Source organism: Punica granatum, chromosome 6 (genome assembly GCF_007655135.1).
Source record: "Punica granatum isolate Tunisia-2019 chromosome 6, ASM765513v2, whole genome shotgun sequence".
NCBI classification, from domain to species: domain Eukaryota; kingdom Viridiplantae; phylum Streptophyta; class Magnoliopsida; order Myrtales; family Lythraceae; genus Punica; species Punica granatum.
The window spans coordinates 1,150,581-1,152,853 of NC_045132.1; the positions used below are offsets into that span (position 1 = coordinate 1,150,581).

The 2,273-nt window shown below is 43.9% G+C and overlaps 1 protein-coding gene across 1 annotated transcript; it reads left to right on the forward strand.

Annotated features, from left to right (window-relative positions):
• LOC116210171 (monooxygenase 2-like) lies at positions 1-2,027 on the forward strand. The gene is made up of 5 exons (XM_031543993.1): positions 1-309; positions 431-493; positions 578-749; positions 872-1,100; positions 1,291-2,027. Exons 1-5 carry the CDS (start codon positions 80-82, stop codon positions 1,830-1,832), a joined length of 1,236 nt encoding a protein of 411 aa, XP_031399853.1. The 5' UTR covers positions 1-79; the 3' UTR covers positions 1,833-2,027.
• The last annotated feature ends 246 nt before the right edge of the window (positions 2,028-2,273 follow it).

A 2,273-nucleotide genomic window follows, 5' to 3' on the forward strand; every position in this document is an offset into this window, starting at 1 on the left:
ATGGAAAAATCCACTTATAAGTAAGAATGGCCACGGGAACCACTTTGTTCATATTCTCCAAACATAAGATACATATTACATGGCTTTCACAATCATCGAGGAGGAAGTGGTTATAGTCGGGGCCGGCATTGGCGGCTTGGCGACCTCGGTGGCCCTGAAGCGGGTCGGAGTTAGGGCATTGGTGTTGGAGAGGGCGGCGGATCTGAGGGCCACTGGTGCGGCCCTCACGCTTTTCCCCAATGCGTGGCGTGCCCTCGATGCCCTTGGAGTTGCTGATAAGCTTACCGCTCTCTACGCTCCTTTAGAAAGGTAAATTATTTTCAATTATTAAGTTTATGAATTTTAATTTCTGTGAGAAAGTAAAAATAGTATATGTATATGCTTCATTATTGGTTCGCTAATCTCTTATATATTTGATGAATGAATTCAGGGGATATGTTACTGATGTCAAGACCAAATTAACGCAGCAAGTGCTTTACGCTGCTAGCGAAAGGTACCATTCCCAAGTCGTTGCTTCTTGTCGAGTTTAACACCCATGTTATCGTTGCAAATTCATTTACTTGCCCGCTTGATGCAGAGGGGGACCAAGACCGCTACATCGAAAGGCCCTCTTACAGGCATTGGCCGATGAGCTGCCCTCGGATACGATCCGGTTCTCTTCAAAGCTCACCTCCATTGAGTCAAAAGTAGAGGACGGTAATCGGATTTCGGTTCTTGGACTCGATGATGGAACCATAATCAAGGCTAAGGTTCGAGCCTTTTCGTTTCATCTCCTGTGTCAGAAACAAAGTTAGTTATTTATTTCTTTTAAATAACTGGTGCGTCCAAGTTTCTGATAAATTCTCTTTTTCGTCATATTCGTCTAATTTAGGTGGTGATCGGGTGTGATGGAGTTCACTCAGTGATCGCAAGGAGGTTGAAACTCGGCTCACCGGTCCATTCAGGCCGGTTTGCAGTTCGTGGGCTTTCTGTGTATCCGGAAGGCCACGGGCTTGCCCGTACTGTTCAGCAATATGTCGACGTATCAAAAAGGGCCGGTTTTGTTCCTCTCAATGACAATGAAATATATTGGTTCTTTGTTTGCAAAACACCTCCTAAAGGTAATTAAGTTCTTTCTCCACTTTCCCCGCAAAATCCTTAATTAGACTCGGTCTATTTAGATTGACGGGAACAGGAATAGTCCAGTGTCAACTCTCAAATACTATACATACCCACGAATCTCTCTTATAACCGAAAAAGTTGATATAAGACCAGTTTTGTTAATACTATACATATATGTCATCTTTTCAGGCAAAGATTTTGGAAGCAATCCAGAATCAATACAAAGAGAAGTAATGGAGAACTGGGCCAAGGACTTCCCGGTGTCCTACCTTGACGTCGTCCAGCACTCTGATCTCTCAACACTATCGTGGGCGCCACTCATGTTCCGTTACCCTTGGGATGTGGTTCTCGGAACCCTGAACACAGAGAGCACCACAGTAGCTGGCGATGCTATGCACCCGACAACCCCTGAACTCGGGCAGGGCGGCGGCATGGCTCTTGAGGATGCTGTTGTTCTAGGCCGACATATGGGGAACTTGACCGGCCCTAATGGTAAGCTCAGGCCTGTAGACGTAGGCCAGGCCCTCGGAAAGTACATAGGAGAAAGGAGGTGGCGGACCGCATGGATCATCACCGCCTCATTCCTGTCCGGTTGGATACAGCAAGACGGGTCAGGATGGTGGATGAAGCTCCTTAGGGACGTCTTCTATAAAACTATCCTACCCAAACTTTCTAGTGTTGCACAGTATGATTGCGGGAGCTTGCCGAATAAGAAGGGAAAATCCAGTTGATGGATGTGGTTCGAGAATATTGTAGGCTGCTATGATCAATCCGCTTTAATAGTCCATGTCGATCTTATTTTCTAAATGTATAATGTTGAGAGCTGTTATCCTGAGTCGGCATATATATGCTATATCATTTATCTGTAAAATGTCCTTAATTAAATTATATTTTTTCTTCAATAATATTTAAGCAGAACTTACGTACTGAGGAATGTTATGGAAGGATCACAACTACTCTTTTGCACCATCTTTTGATCGAGCAGAATTATTGTTTCATGCGATTTTTCGAATTGAACAGATAATTTTGAGAGCTATTAGAAGGGTTTGAAATCTAGTGGAAGGTAAGGCTCATACTGTCGCGTGAACGGGAGGTTGGAATTCTCGTAGCCTCATCAAAAAGAAATGAATAAATATTACTTCTTTTTTTTTTGGTTACGAATGAAACTCATG